Below are 12,963 nucleotides of genomic sequence, written 5' to 3' on the forward strand. Positions count from 1 at the left end.
ACCAATCGATTAGGTTTTGACAAAAACCACCACGATGTACAGCACTGGGCAGTGGTTGCTGTTTGGCCAGACAAGCAATCAATTGTGAATGGTATGGTAAAAATGGAAATTCTATTGGGCCGATGAACTCAGACGGCAGTGGGACACACAGAATGAGCAGATGGGAAGCACCCAACATGTTAAAGTTGTCTCCGTTCTTCCTTCATCAATCCAGTTACGTCCTCCCAATGAAGGTTTGCCATGTAGTGTTGACCTGGGAGTGGCTGCAATTTTTCTGACGGGATGTGGAGTTTGTGTCTTGTAGCATGTGAGGGGCAACAAAGATTTGCTATACAATACAGTGAAGTAGGGCATACAGGCATTCAATTTGCACTATTAATTTATTATGGGCTGTCTCAGCATTGATTACTACACGTTGATGACACACAAGCGGAGGCAGCTGATACGCCGCCACGGTGGCCGCAGGCGGCGGGATTGCGGGTGTGCTTGCTTTCAGCTTAAATTCTCACCTCTAGGGTCAGCTAGTTGTGATTTAATGAGAGTATTAATTATATAAAACCCGGCAGAGTTAACAAATGCAGCCCAAGACAAAGCTATTAATGAAACTTAATTAGTTGTCGTGGGAAAAATGAGATAACATGAAGACTTTTTTGATAATCCTTGGGTTAGTGCCAAAAACCATGGATAAAAATCAATGAAAATGAACCGAAATCCTATCAGTGAACCAGCTATGAAGGAGTTGCTACTCGGCTCCATCAACACAGACTCAATGATGTGATGCTGAAGATGTAGCTGCATCTAAGCTTTGCACAAGTACACAAGTTTGATAAATTCTGCTTGGGCTCCGCCTGGCCTTTCTTGTCGCCGCCTTTATGCTAATCCTCGTCCGATTTCAGGTCCAAATGTCCTTGGACCACATCTATCTTCTACACACACTAGTTTAGCATGCATATAATCAAAGTCCAAGCAATGCAAAGCTATTCACAGCTCGGCTCATTTTGTTTTGTGGGCTTAACCTTAATTCAAATGTTTCGTGTTTCATTAATGAAGTCCAACTACATTATCCATTCCCTCGGTCCCTTCCCAAAAGCAGCCCTCATCTTATTTGTAAAGCCATCGAGGTGTCCAAAGTCTTAAGTACCCTGGAAAAGTATTTCAACTAGTTCTATTTTGTTGAGGTCACAGGTTTTTCTTTTCTTTTCTTGATTAGTATTATCTTGTTAGGATCACAGGTTTCTCGCCTTCATTTCAGAGAGAATGATATAAATTCTGGTTAAACCTGGTTGATTTAATGAGTTGATTTGCAGAACCTGGTTTGAGCTGGGTTTTGAGATACGAGTTTTCCAAATGAACTTGCAAGAAAAATCGAATAAGAGATTAGTCTGGGATGGTGGCAATAAAAACTCTTTTCCTTGCATATATGTCCATGAAACCATGGGATTGGCCCCAAATTAGGTTGCCAAGGCTTTTCAATCTGGTGGTAAAATAGACAGAGTTGTTGCTCGTGGTGTGTTGTCTTTCTTGTGAATGGCACCATCCAGCTGTTTTTATTATCAAAGCATGAACATAAAGCATGTCTATGAATGAAAGAATGCCATACCTTATGATTAAAATGTTGAATCAAACTTTAAACTTGTGAAAGCAAACTGGAATGATTGATTTAATCAATTTGTTGTTTTTCTTGCATTAGTAATTATTCTTAATAATGACTTTCTTTGGTAGTGTTGGGTCAGATTAAGACGTGTCGCCAAATGCCCTGTTAACAACCTAATGCAGGACCATGATTACATAGCTAAAGTTTAAGCAAACCAAGTCTTTTGCTAAATTATATCTTGCCCAAGCTACTTGTCTTTCCCATATCGTCACCACCTACCTAGTAGCAGGTCTGGAGCTTGATTTCTTTAATAATACCACCCATGAGCATGAGCTCCAATTTGTCTTGGAATTGGTTTTTACTCAAATTATGTTGTGTTGGGCACGATGGCTTGGATGGCCACATCGGCAAACAGAAGCAAGGTATAATTTCATGTGATCGTTCTGTTGCCACCTCGCTAGCTTTCCCTTGTTCAGGCTCGACAAGATGAATCTGCATCACCTTGTTCCACCATTTCATGTTCTCAGTTGAGGCCATTGTTTCATATCAAGTTAGAACGTGGCTATATTCTGATTTCTGAACTTGCAGTGTGGTCTGAGCAGTGTGATAAGGCATTGCTACCAACACGTCTCTAGGCCAGGCTATTTGATTCCCATCCATGTAGATGGATTGGTTCATCGACATCCCCTCACGGATGCTGATGACTGTATCAAGGATGGGCAGTTCTTGTCTTCAATGGTGTCAGAACCTTTTCTCCATCCCGTCTACCACCTAAATCATTATGACATCCGATGAAATCAACAGCAAAAAGTCGAATTTCCTTCTCATGATTATAAGGTAATTCACTAAAGATTTTGATCAGATTTTCAACCCGGCAGATCACTTGAGAACATATCCATCATTTGTTCAATTCCCTAGTTCGAGGGTCCAGGCCGATGATTCGTGCAGACTTCAAAGTGGTCTGACAGAATTAGTCAATCTTCCAAATTCTCCACAGTAATGCTTTCAATTCATGGAGCAACAAACACTAAATTGTATCTTGATCCATGGATTTGTACAAGGAGCTCCATGGCCATGGAGCATTGAATCCCCTGCATTTTTTGATGTGATTCTCTAATCCAGAAAACTGAGGTCATTAAGGGATTAACAATATATTTAAAAAAACCCAAGCCTCCCAAGCCACATAGCTGAAATGGGGGATAAAAAAAATTGAACAGCTTTGTGCACGAGAGAACAAGTCGACGATTGATGAAGCATTACAAAGTGCTAAAAATCCATTACTCGTCTTGGATTTTTGTACTAACACATTGAACTGCAAAAAGAATACCCATGGCAAAGGAAAAATAAAAAAGAATGCAAGGAAGAAACAAACAGACTCCCAATACCTACTTACCTTAATTAAGGACCTACCCTTGACTAAACCTAAAACTCTACTATCCCTTAAGCTTCCATTACGCACTAACCATTTTCTGAGTTCTGTCTTACAATGCTTCTCTACTGGCTAAAATTGTGGTCATCTAGTGCTTCTATTCACCGTTCCATCCCTGTACAAAAATCCAACGAAGAAAGAAATGAAATAACAGTAAACGAACAGAAAATAGGCAGCCATCAATTTGAAATGATCCAATTGGAACACTGTTCTCTACACCATCCCTTATATGTAATCCATTGCAGGGTTGCTCTTATTAGGAATCAACTCCGGCGAGTTGGCCACCATTGCAGCAGGTCTGCTGACAGTAATTTTCTCCCCAGACTTTGCTCTCATCTCAACAACTTTCTTATGGGAATTGGAATGCAGGGAAGGAACGAAGGTTGGACTAGCCGCGGGCCGGTACTCCGGAAAAAGCCGGCCTGACTTATAGCGAACACCACAAGCATTGCAAAGGGTTTTTGGTCCCATTGGCCCTGCTCTCCATTGTGGTGTCTTGGTTATCTCACAATGCATGCATTTTCTCACTGCTTGCTGTGGTGATGAGTTTTGGTTCATCTCCACGGGACCTAACGGAACAGTAAACTTAATTTTCTTCTTCTTCTTGTGTTCTGGGTCAACATGGTTCGGAATCTTGATCACAAGTCTGGACTCAGCAAAGTTCTCAGAGTCCAAAGCGATCTTAGGTGGAACGAATGGCTGGGGAACCTCAGTGATTGACGAAGTGGGTGAAATGAGTTGCATTGCTGGACGAGGAGTGAATGTAGCAGGGCGAGGACGCTTGCTACGAGCACGCCCACGTTTGCCAGAAGCACCAACTTCAGGGCTACGCGGTGCAGTTTTCTCTCCTGAGCAGGAGCTACTGCTCTCAAGGACAGAAACTGGGCTGGAAGTCTGGAACTGGTACTGGTGATGTGGCGGCGATTCCTTGTTGTTGACGATTGTGGACTCCTCTTTCTTCATCGTCAGGCTTCCTCCAGAGAAGGAATCCTCCACAAAGTTTGATAGCCATTCCAGCTGAACAATATCTTCATACTGCAACACAAAATTCCATATTTTTAGATTTCAAAATTAAAAATTCTAAATTTTATGCCATAATTAAACTATTCCATATGGAGTTTTCCAATTCAAAATCATCCATTTTTAAGTCAGCAAACATCGCTTCTAATTAAAGCCTAAAAACCCTAAATTAATACACAACTATTTAACATTATTATCCTAGTCAATGACAACTAAGAAATGTTTGACAACCTTAATCTTTTCATTAAACACAATTAATTATCCAACTACTAGTGATTATAACCTGAATCTTTCACTTGCTTAACACACAATTAATATGAATATATATATATTTTAAAAAAAGAAGAATTTCTGCTTTTTTGGTGGGCCTATAAGGCTATAACAACTTGCACATGATCATAATTCACTTTGAGTAAATCACATGACAGCCCACGTGATCCATAACTGAACCTTTTTTTTTAAGAAAAAAGTCCAGCTTGTCGCCGACAATCCCACTAAATGACAAAAACACCCCTAAAACCAAAATATTTTAAAATTCAAACTCAAATTGACAGGCTGGCAATCGATGACATCAGCATCGAGAAAATACGGGGGCTAACATTGAGCAAATGACAAAAAAAAAAACACCAAATCATACAAAACTGCCGCGTGTAAATATAATTAAATGCACTCACAGGAACGGACAACTCGGCAGATAGGTCAGAGGCAGAACCCGGGAGCGAGTCGGACTGAGTCGACCATATACCAGGAAACGAGTTATCATCGTTGCTCATGAAACAACTGGTATGGTTGTTTGTGGTGGTGCAGTCAGGTAAAGTAGCGTCTACATCATCAGAAGGGAATTCGAGGAGGTCGTCGATGTGCTCGAAAAAGCTTCCACAATCTATCTCGTCCATGAAATTACTAGTAGTATTTGTCTGTCCAATCATCTTCTCTTCTCTTCGCTTCTTTAACTTTTTATTCTTTCCTGAGAAATTATTTCAGGGTTGTGAGAAAATGAAAGGAGAATAGTAATGGGCAAAACGTGATACTAATTATAAGTAGTGATTTGTATATGTATAGAAGTAACGTAATAATTAGGAGTGGTTTGTGGCGTTTTTTCTGTGGGTCTTTGAAAAGTTTCTCAAAAAATATAATAAAGATATTTTTTAAAAATTTTGTCTCTGTCTCACTGTCAATCAATTATGGATTTCTATGCCCAGCAACAGCGTATAATTCGTGTAGCGTAATTTAGCAAAAATGCTATACGTTTAGGTCAAAAAGAGACAGCTAATATTCCTGGTTTACTTTTCTTATTTGGAATTTTAGCAAGTGTAAAATTTGGAATCTAATTTGGGAAAGGAAAATTATAATTACCTTGACGGAAGGGAAGGGAATTCTTGGTAATTCGAATTTCTTGTTGGGGTTTTGGGGAGTTTGTAATTTTAAACACCTGCAGAAGAACAAAAAATTAATTAATTAATGCAATTGGGAGTTCTTAATTATTGTTCATGAAATGCATTTAAAAAAAATGTCGCCAAGTTGTAGAAACAATTAGTGGAATGAACCTTTCTCGAATTTGGGGAATTTGTTCAAGGAATTATTGCTATAATATTCATTTAATGCTAAATTTGATTGTTAACGAAACTGGGGAAAGTAAAACAGGAAACGGAATTTGGCTCTGAGATTGGGCTTTAGAGGGGAGAATGCGATGAGCTTTCACGAATTCAGGAATTTTCCTTTCCCTTTCTTTTCTTTGCTCCTTTCCCTTTCTTTTCTTTGCTCCAGTTTCTCAGCAACCAGACAAGGTTGTCATTCACCCAAATTAAACCTCTACTAATTTTAGTCACATAAACCATGCCGAAACTTGAAAAAATTATCGTTTCGAAAACAATTTCAAACTCGATTTGAGAAAAAAGAACAAGGAATTGAGCTTAAAACCACTGAAAATGCAGGGTCAAACCAGAACCACTAATCAATTCCCGCCCAAAACCCAGAACAATGCTGAATTTCTGTTAAAGAAAGAAAAAACACGCAGCCCAGAAAATGTACTTCTGCGGACACTTGAAAATCAATTTCAAAAACAGTTTAAACAACCCAGTTAAGCTCTAAGCCATTGTTAGTGGAAAGCGAAACCTCAACTTAAAACCCAAAAGAATCGCTCAAATTATCTCAAACAAAGCAGAAGCAAACAACCCAAAATGAATACCACATTACCTTAGAGAAAGAGAGAGGACAGTGGGAGCGACGAGGAATGTGTGATATGTGTTTGAGTTTTAAAACGGAGAGAGGGAATGAAGAAGAGGGAGAGGGATTGAAGCTAAAAAAGAAAGGAAAAGAGGAGGAGAGTGGGTACTACTAATAGTGGGTAGTAGCTGAGTAGTGATTGAAGGAGAGGGAAGGAGAGGAAGAAGTAAAGGGCTACGGTAGGTGAGCCTCCACCTTCATGCTAGCTGTATTTTTTACTACTATCCCCTCCCCTCCTTCTTCACTCTGTCTTGATGTTGAAGTCTTCCCTACCTCCTCTCTCTCCTGATTACCCACACAGGTCCCACCTCCCACCGCACCTCTTTTTTAAAAAAATTCCCTCTTTTTCTATTTTTTTTTTAAAAAAATATTTTAACTTCAACAGATTTTATTGTTGGCGTTGATGGATATCTAGCTAAATTGCTGAAAGGTGATTATTGGGTTGAAATCACGAAAAAAATAAAGCTGTTATTATCACACTCATGAAAAGTCCATTGACTGTGTTTTTCAAGATCCAAGTGCTAGGATGCTGTGGCGTTGATGGATATACAGCTAAACTGCTGGTATGATTTTCAGCACCCAGGCTAATTTTAATAAATTGCTCAGGAATATATCGATTTATTTTTATTTTCTTACAGCCTAGAGAATGGGACAGTTATTTTATTGTAAGGGTAGATTTGAACAATTACACGTTAAAATTAAGAGCGTGTTTGGCAATGTGGTTGCGTGTACTTTTCAAATCACTTTCCGTGTCAAAATACATGCTAGTGATGTTTTTTCATTTTTTAAAAATTATTTTTAACATCAGCACATCAAAACGGTTCAAAATATACAAACCATATTAAATTTTAGAAAAAAAAATTAAATTTTTTAAAAATATAGCCGCAACCGCGTTTTCTAACGAGCCCTAGGTAGAATTCTTAGCTTCTATGGTGACATTTCATCTAATATTGTGATATTGCAATGAACAAAAAAATTAGGTTGCCATGAGAAAAAATAAAATTCAATGACACAATCAAAACCTGCCATAACTCTAGATATGAAGTAACAAGATTGAGACTTAAAAGTTTTATAAAACCGATCGAGTTTTTAATTAAATTAAATAGGCATGGCAAAAAACAATTATGATATATTTGGGAGGACCAGTTTCAATTAAATTAAAGTAAAATAATATGTTTTAATTGAATCAAATATGTTTTAAAAGTGTTTTTGAAAAAATTTAAAATTTTTTTATTTTAAATTAATAATTTTTTTTATTTTTAAATTATTTTGATACACTAATGTCAGAAATAATTTTTAAAAAAATATAAAATTATTATTTTAATATATATTTAAATTAAAAAAATATTTAAAAAACCAACCATAAGAAGTCTCCCAAACAGATTCTAATCCTCTGACAGTCATCTAGAAGCGGTACGCTGCGTTGTGTTGAAAAAGAAAATTCCGCTATTGGATTTTGGAAACAAATGGGCTTTTCCTTTGTTTTGTTCTGTCGTCTCGGCTTACTGTTGCTTTTTCTCTCATCCTTAACTTTGCCATGATGATGACCAGTCTGGTTTCTCTTGGGTTTCGGGAATATTTAGATTTTTATTGTTTTTAAAAATATTTTTTATTTAAAAATAAATTAAAAATATTATTTTATTAACATTTTATACTAATTATATATAATATGTAATGCTTTTAAAAGTATTTTTAATTAAAATAATATTTTTTAACATTTTGTTTTTAATATCAACAAATAAAAAAAATTAATATTATTTTTAAATAAATAATTTAAAAATAAAAAGGATCACGATCAATTATTAGACTCGCACATAGAGAGGGGGGGGGGGGGGGGAGAGCCCTGTGATTGTGTCAGCTTTTTTTACTGCCGTGTGTACATTCTTTTTTTATTAGATTTTTTCTTTTGTAACTCCAATGTCGACAAGGACTGTAGAAGTCGGGCCTTCGGTTCCTTCATTTTTTTACAGGAATAACTACGAGCCAGTCCCTGACGTTTCAAATCTTCCCGAGTTTTCCCTATAATTGATTCGGTCTCCCTAACTCATCCCCCACCAGTTTTCTTACTGCGAACTAAATTGACTATACACAGTTTTTATGAGGATCAGATCACTTTGAAAAATATTTATATTGGAAACCTTATTTTTCCATACAGTAAATAGATAACATCTACTTTGCTTCTCTTAATTTTAGTTTCTTTGCACTATAGTAGTTATAAGAAGTGATGAGGTTATTATACCACATCGAGTAGGAGACAAAGATCTTAGTTGCTTATATGGATATCAAGAACACCTCTCTCATTACGAGATGTCTTTTAAGTGGCAGAACTCATCGGAAACCATATGGGACAATACCTCATGGTGGTGGGTTTTATGAACACACCTAATCAATTGATGTTGTCTGTGAGAACGAGTCATGTATTCTACCTAAACCCCCTCGTCTGGGGAGCTCTAATGAGACCATTATCCCACATCGGTTAGGAGACAAGAGTATTAGTTGCTTATATGGTATTAAGAACACCTCTCTCATTGCGAGATGCTTTTTAAAGGACAAAACCCACTGGAAGTCTTGTAGGACAATACCCCGTGATGGGTGTATTATACTGCGGGATATGAACACACCTCATCAAAAAAACATCACATCAAAAAATAATTCTAATTGAAATACAAAGTTTTATTTTTATTAATTAAATCATAACACTATAAGGTGGTCATGTAATCTTCAATGGATGCCTTCTTTTTTTTTTAACACGCATGAAATATAAAATTATATCATTATTAATACCGGTGATACTTACAGATCTTCTCAGGGCTGGAAGCCAATTTTCACGTCGCTGAGATGAATTGAAACTGGCAAGGGATGAATATGGTAAACAAAAAAGAAGCTTGGCGAAATGTGCAATATTTGGTACTCATTCGATAGTTACTACAGCCCTGGGGACTGATTTGTAGTTATCTAATTTTAGAATTAAAAAAAAAAAAAAAAAAGAGTACCGCGGTGGTCATTTATGTAGGACCGTGTTTTGGTGTGCTTTTTAAGGAAGTCAAATCCGATTTCACATGGGGCTGGTGCCTTTATAACTGCTAGTGTTTAAGTTTAAATAATAAGGAAGCAAGGTCAATCTGTTTTCACGTGGTTCTGGTAATTTTGGATTCTTTATTTAAAATGTGAAGTGATGCTGTTTAATCGTATTTTTTTTATATTTTTTAAAAAATTAAATTTTATTTATATTTTTATGTCGTTTTAATATACTAAAATAAATTTAAAAATTATTATTTTAATAAATTTTCAAGTAAAATATAATTTAACAAAAACAATTTATATCACCCATCGTAAACAGGCGAAAAGCTTACCCAGACAGAAGCTTCTTTCCCAGTTTGGTCTCAACTAGAATCAGCAAAGTTTCGAAACATAATTTTCAATTGAACACTTACAGAACCGTGATATATCCTGATTAACAAAATATTTTTAAAAATATAACTAAAATAAAATATAGTTTCAACTACACCCCTCGTATTTTCGAGACAGGCCCTTGGTGATGGGAAAGGAAAAAAATTAGAACTGTATATTCGTGCAACGCGCAAAGCGCAACGCATCTTTGAACAAGAACAGGCAAGACAGACGTACGAGGTAATTGCTCCTTGATTCATTCCAATGTGCAGCACAACAGTACCCAACATTAAGTGTACCGATCCGTTTTATATTCTCTTAACCATGTTTAATTCGCTAGTATTAATTTTAAAGCATGATTTTAATATCCAAAACACCTCATGAATTCAAAACGGTACTCTTCAGTAAAAAATGAGAGGTGACCCCTTGTTATAAAATATGGTATAATTAATGAGCTAGCTAGCTAGGTTAATTTTATTTCAGAATTAATCTTATCGAAATTAATAGCCTTTTTTAAAAAAATTAATTATAACCCAAGTCTTCAACAAATTAAGTAAACTTCATATATAATTAATCATGCTTCACAGCAACGGGTTAAGTTTTCTTTCTGGCTTTTATAGCGTTTGTTCTGCGTGGGTGGTTGATCGACACCAGTTCCTCTAGCTAGCTAGCTAGTGAAGCACAGGTGTCCTGAAAACGGGAAAGGCTTTACAAGCAATTAAAGGTAATAAATCCGGGATTTAATAATTACCGGAGGGCTGGTTTTAATTAAGATGGAGAAGGGTTAATAAGAGTGACAGCACAACAGAAACATGTTTTCTTCTGGGCTTATTAATACAAAACGAAGGGCTCCCTCACACGACGTCGTCTAGCTAACTTGAGGTTTACCCTTTGCATCGATGCCTTCCAGGACACTCCACGCACGCCCCTCCCCCAAAACAAAAGAATTCAATATCGAATGGAAGGGTCTTTCTTGTTCTCGTGCTGCAGCACCATGACCACCCTTTTGCTTCCCTTTCTATTCTAACTAACTAACTTGGATTCCACTCTTTGAACCAACTTCCTTCCAAAAGACTTGTCTATCTTTGAACAAAAGTAAATTTGGTAGAACCCTTTTATATTTCAAGGCACAGCCACTGGTAATAATTAATTAGGCTCCTCGCATCACCAGTACTGAAACTGCAGCTCCTGCCATAATGAAACGAGGAGCTAGCTAGTGTGTCTGAAAACAATGGGAAAAGAGGCCGGAACGTGGTTTTTTTTTCTTCTTCTTTTTTTTATATTGGACATTAATGACATAGTATATATAAAATATCAATCCTGGAAGTATAGTTAATTGGTCAGGTTTTATATTTGTTTCTTAAATGTTATCGGTTTGATTCTCATAAATCTTACAGTCACTAAAAACTTATATGCTTGTTAACCTCAAGATCAGTAAAATTAGTCGAAACATGTGAAAACTAACCCGAACACTCATGTTAATAAAAAAAAACTTGATAAAAATAAATTAAATGGAAATCAATACAGTGCTCGGATAGTGTTTAATTACATCTGGCCCTGGTTAAATAATGTAGGTGATTTATATAATAATGTTTGCAAAATGTAAATATCAACGTCGTTTTATGTCGCTTTGGATCGTAAGTAAGACTTACCACGGTTAAGCAATAACTTTAAATGGCACCGACGAAATACGAACAATCCATTACCTACAAATATATTATTTTCATCACTCGATTTGTCTGTTTTGCATTTCACCCCAACTTTTAAAAAGTCTTCCCAAACAATTCGTACATCTCAATCACCTAACAGCAACGTTTTTTCGGTGGGATTGAAGTTAACTGTGATGTATTTTTTAAAATTTATTTTTAATATTAATATATTAAAAGAATATGAAAATAAAAAAATTATTATTATTTTTTAAAAAAATACTTTTGAAAAACAAAAACAACTCTATCATGAATGGCATGGCGTGGATCCATCCAATTTCACAATCGTATTGTCCATGTCACAAAATTAAAAAAATTAAAAATGATTAATGCAAACAATAAAAAATCACCCCTCCCCTCCCCTCCCCAATAATCGAGCATCCATCCATGTGTCGGCAAGGAAAGGAAAACTGACGATGTACAAAATAGCCTCGCATGCAGAAATAGCACATGCTTTTGTGTTCTAACTGGACAAGCATGCATTCAATTGAAAATTCAACAATGATCCATCGAAATATGCTCTTGGGTCAGACTGGTTAATTACACATAACAGATCGGAGTCATTGCGGAGCTGATTAATGGCAAATCCCTCCGGACATGGGATCGGAATGTTTGACTACTAGGCACGTGCAAGTGAATTATCAATCGATCTGGGAAATATTTAGCTCGTGTGATTAGCTCTGAGTCGTGAGAGATTAAACGTGATAATCCAATAATTTAGAAATTCAAATGGATTTAAGCTTGATCGGTCACTTGATTTGTTTAAGACCTGTGTGATTTAAACTCTCATGTCCTCTATAATATATGGTTATGTAGTTGGTCATTCTCTGTCATTAAAAATTAATCCCTCTGGTGTTAACATGTAGGTTGTCACATACACGTGGGGGTTGGATGCATGAAGTGACGTTGTAACCTTCCTAGTTGTCATATGACTAAAGTACCCTTGCATGTGGCTATTATGGTCAATTGACAGCTCGTTGGGGTGGCTGGTGACGTGGCTGTGCCCGGCGAGATAAGCGGGGCGCGATGGCACATGCATCGTGCGTGCATGCAAGTAAGAGGCCATGTTCTTCGCGGGACCCATCTTAGCTAGGACGTTCAAAGTAAGAGGAGGAATATAAGTCCACGCGCTGAGCAGACGTGGCACGGGAAATCAGATTACCGTGTGCCCGTGGGATCCACACAGCGAATCGAAACCTGCTCAGTGCCAGCTGGGTAGTGCAGAGTGTAACGGAACTGGATTACTGTAACCTTGATGCTGGGAGTCACGTGCCTTTGTGTGGGGATTTGTGCGTAAATAGTTATTCCAGCTTGGACTGATTATTGGTTGCCACGTTTTCGGGCTGACTTTTGTGGGACGAAAGTGTCCTCAGAGAATTGTTTTTATTACCTTTCTGGGTCGTGTGATCAAGAATTTTGAAGGTTTTGTGCATCATGACCACAGTTGTTGTGTGGGGCCCCCAAACGCACAGCCGTACAAATTGTTATCATGGAGTACAAGCCAAAAACCAGCAAGCAATCCACCGTGGGAGAATCGCAGCCGAAGTTTGATAGAAGCTTGTGTTTTCTTTGAAGGATACAAGCAAGTGGGGGTAATT

At 37.1% G+C, this 12,963-nt stretch overlaps 1 protein-coding gene across 1 annotated transcript; it reads right to left on the reverse strand.

Annotated features, from left to right (window-relative positions):
• Window positions 1-2,839: 2,839 nt before the first annotated feature.
• Window positions 2,840-6,487, reverse strand: LOC133705382 (GATA transcription factor 8-like). The gene is made up of 4 exons (XM_062130541.1): window positions 6,240-6,487; window positions 5,400-5,475; window positions 4,718-5,010; window positions 2,840-4,058 (listed from the first exon to the last, which is right to left on the reverse strand). Exons 3-4 carry the CDS (start codon window positions 4,970-4,972, stop codon window positions 3,249-3,251), a joined length of 1,065 nt encoding a protein of 354 aa, XP_061986525.1. The 5' UTR covers window positions 4,973-5,010; window positions 5,400-5,475; window positions 6,240-6,487; the 3' UTR covers window positions 2,840-3,248.
• Between the last annotated feature and the right edge of the window lie 6,476 nt (window positions 6,488-12,963).

The sequence above is a fragment of the Populus nigra genome, chromosome 10 (genome assembly GCF_951802175.1).
Source record: "Populus nigra chromosome 10, ddPopNigr1.1, whole genome shotgun sequence".
In the NCBI taxonomy this organism is placed as follows: Eukaryota; Viridiplantae; Streptophyta; class Magnoliopsida; order Malpighiales; family Salicaceae; genus Populus; species Populus nigra.